Source organism: Eimeria tenella, genomic scaffold, assembly GCF_000499545.2.
Source record: "Eimeria tenella Houghton genomic scaffold, Eth_scaff919, whole genome shotgun sequence".
NCBI lineage: Eukaryota > Apicomplexa > Conoidasida > Eucoccidiorida > Eimeriidae > Eimeria > Eimeria tenella.
In genome coordinates this window covers 1-3,451 of record NW_013546033.1, presented here as the reverse complement: position 1 = coordinate 3,451, position 3,451 = coordinate 1, and the positions used below count along the sequence as shown (strand labels likewise).

At 58.8% G+C, this 3,451-nt stretch overlaps 1 protein-coding gene across 1 annotated transcript; it reads right to left on the bottom strand.

Annotated features, from left to right (window-relative positions):
* Positions 1-287: 287 nt before the first annotated feature.
* ETH_00025765 (uncharacterized protein) lies at positions 288-3,259 on the bottom strand (the record flags this gene model as incomplete). Its single annotated transcript, XM_013380813.1, has 7 exons — positions 288-572; positions 929-1,084; positions 1,278-1,426; positions 1,717-1,938; positions 2,195-2,263; positions 2,530-2,583; positions 2,851-3,259. The coding sequence occupies 7 exons, from the start codon at positions 3,257-3,259 to the stop codon at positions 288-290; spliced, it is 1,344 nt and encodes a 447-aa protein (XP_013236267.1).
* Between the last annotated feature and the right edge of the window lie 192 nt (positions 3,260-3,451).

The following is a 3,451-nucleotide window of genomic DNA, read 5'->3' as shown; positions in this document are numbered from 1 at the left end:
GCGGCAGCAGCGGAACCTCCAGCGCATGCAGCCCCAAAACGCATGCAGCCATTAGGGCCTCATAATAATGCACAGCTGGGGGGCCTCCCCGCAGCACGCGGGGGGCCCTGCAGCACAGAAAACCAAGCAGCAGGGGTCAGCAAGTCAAGAGTTTGCTGCTGCTGCTGCAGCAACAGCAAGAGCAGCAGAGGCGGCAGCAGCAGCTGCACTCCTGCGGCGCACAGTGCTGCAGCAGAGGCCAACAGCTGCAGCAACAACGCGTAGCCAAACTCGCAACAATAGCAGCACTAAGATATGGCAGCAGCAGCAGCAGCAGCACCGCTGACAAAAAGCAGCACATGGCTTGAAACAGGAGCAGCAGCAGCAGCAGCAGCAGCGGAAGCGTTGACTGACGCCGCAGCAAGAGCTGTCCAGATGTGCTTCTCTTTGACGTGCTGCGCTGCAGCAGCCCAGGCAACAGCAGCAACAGCAGCAGCGTCCAGCAGCAAAAGAGTCTCCGGCAAATTCAGAAGAGATAGCGCAGCTTCGCAGGGCCAGCCAGCCACAGAAAGAGATACAACGCACTCCACTGCCTGCGCGCAGCAGCAGCAGCAGCAGCAGCAGCGTGGGGAGCAGCAACAAGGCTAGCAGCAGTAGCGGTGGCAGCAGCAGCAGCAGCCGCGGCAGCAGGAACAGCAGCAGCAGCAGCAGCCATAGCAGCAAAAGCTACGCACAAGCACACGCACCCGAGCGAGAGTGCCACGAGAGCAGCAGCAGCGGCAGCAGCAGCAACAGCAGCACAGTATCTACGGGCTGCAGCACACGGAGCAGCGCCCTGGCAGTGGTAATAGGCTACTTTGCTGCCGCTGCTGCTGCTGCTGCTGCAGCAGCAGCCTGCAGCAGCCTACGCAGCAACAGAAGCAGCAGCAGCAACAAATGCAGCAATTACCCCTTCGATGGAAATGGAGTTGCTGCGGAGCGCATCGCACAGGGCGGAGTGCAGCTGCTGCAGCACTGCGCTGCTGCTGCTGTTGCTGCTGCAGCAGGCAACAGCAAGAAGCGGCAGCAATCGGCCCCCCAACGAAGCCCCTTTCCGCAGAAGACGCTGCAGCAGAACAGCAGCAGCAGCAGCAGCAACGCTGTACGAGCAGCAGCAGCAACAGCGGCGAGAAGCCAGCAGCAGCAGCAGCGGGCTGCAGCAGCAAGCGCCGCTAGCAGCAGCAAGCAGCCCTGAAGCAGCAGCATCTAGAATACTTCGCTGCTGTTCTGGGGTTTAGAAACTAGGGTTTAGGGTTTACTTCTTCTAAAGACCGCAGCAAGGACCTAGCAGCTACACATCTTTCGTTGTACAGCAGCAGCAGCGAGAGCTGCTGCTGCTGCTGCAGCGACCCCACAGCTGGCTGCAGCAATTCAGAAAGCCTCAGCAGCTCTTCTGCACCCATATGCCCTGCAGCAGCAGCAGCAGCAACGGCAGCAAAGAGCCCAAAAGCCCTGCAGCAAACTTTGCAGCTGCCGCAGCAGCAGCACCAACAAATCTGGCAGTAGCAGCTACCTCAGCAGCAACAGGAGAAGAGGAGAAGCAGCGCAGCAAATAGCCACAGCGATTGAGACAGCAGCAGCAGCAGCAGCTTCTGCTGCAAAGCAAGGCAGCTAGGAGAACAGCAGCAGAAGCAGCAGCAGCAATCGCAGCAGCAAGGAGAGCAGCAACAGCAGCAGCAGCAGTAGCAGCAGCAGCACCTGCCAAGGCAACCGTTGCTTCGGCAAGAGCTTGGGGATGCAGCTTTGCTGCTGCTGCAATCAAATTGTCTTTTGCTGCTGCTGCTGCTGCGCTGCGGGGTGGCAGGCCCCCAGCAGCAGAACTAACGTCGGCAACAACTGAGAAGCACGCACCGCAACTTGCTGCTGGTGTTGCTGCTGCTGCTGCTGCTGCTGCTGTTGCTACTGCTGTTGCTGCTGCTCCTGTGAGCCCAGCGGCCCAACTACAGGCTAACAGTGCTCAAAGTACTATCAGCTAGCTAACAACTAGCTAGCTAGCAGCTAGCTAGAAGCTAGCCAGCAGCTAGCTAGCAGCTAGCTAGAAGCTAGCTGGCAGCTAGCCAGCAGCTAGCCAGCAGCTAGCTAGCAGCTAGCTAGCAGCTAGCCAGCAGCTAGCTAGCGGCTAGCTAGCAGCTAGCTAGCAGCTAGCTAGCAGCTAGCCAAGTGCTGCAGCTCTTACGGGAGTCCGGAAGCTGCTGAAAGGAAACGTCGATTCGACTCAGCAAGACGCCCAGCAAGTCGCGGGCCTCTGAGCAGCAGCAGCAGCAGCAGCAGCAGCAATAAGGAGTACAGCAGCAATAGCGACGGCAGCGGCAAAAATGCCAGCAGCAGCAACGCTTCACATCTGCGTCTGCAACAGCAGCAGCAACAGCAGCAGCAGCAGTAGTTCGCCACGGCCGCCAAAGCAGCAGCAGCAGCTACAGCATCAACAGCAACTGCAGCAGCAGCAGCGGCTACAGCACCAACAGCAACTGCAGCAGCAGCAGCAGCAGAAGCAGCAGCAGCAGCACTTGCCAGGTATTCCAGTGTATACATGCAAAAGCTTCACTAGAATGTCTCGGGGAGTATCTGCGCAAACAAGCATAAGGCATTTGCACCGGGGCTGCTGCTGCTGTTGCTGCTGCTGCTGCTGCTATTACTGCTGCTGCTGCTGCTGCTATTACTGCTGCTGCTGCTACTATTACTGCTGCTGCTAGTGGTGCTGTGGCCGCCACAAGTGCCGCTGCGGCAACTGCATGCAAAGCAAAATGCGCTGTTCTGCTGCTGCTGCTGCCAGCCCAACTGCTGCAGCTGCTGCTGCCACCCCTACTGCTGCTGCTGCTGCTGCTATCTCACTTGGTGCAGCAGCAAGTTTGCTGCTGATGAACTCAAGAAGGGCTCGGTCTCTAAGAAAGGGCATTTGCCCCCTCAGGGAGTCATGGCTAAAAGGGTGCAGCACATCGGCAAGCAAGCTTAGGCTCTGTTGCTGCTGCTGCTGCTGCTGCTGCGACTGTGGTTCCTGTGGCGGTTGCTGCTGGTCCTTCTCGTGCTCCTCCGGCTGCTGCTGCTTGCCTTGCTGTTGCTGCGCTTCCCGCTCCCCCGTCGGTTGCTGCTGCTGCTGTTGCTGCTGCTGCTGTTGTTGCTGTCGCTGCTGCTGCTGCTGCTGCTGCTGCTGCAGGCCCGCACGCATGCGGGCGTTGACAGCTAGAAAGAAGAAGTCAGAAGAAATCCCTGGCGGCAGAGCAGCAACAGAGAGCCACGCCATGCGGCCAACCTGCAGCAGCAGCAGCAGCAGGGAACTGAGCAAAACAGTTCGCGTAGCAGCAGCAGCAGCAGCTAGTGCCGCAGCAGCAGCAGAACAGCAGCACAAAGCGGCAGCAGCAGAAAAGCAGCAGCAGAAAAGCAGCAACTACCAATCCATTCGAAAAGCCACACCATTTGCTGAGCAGCAAAGCGC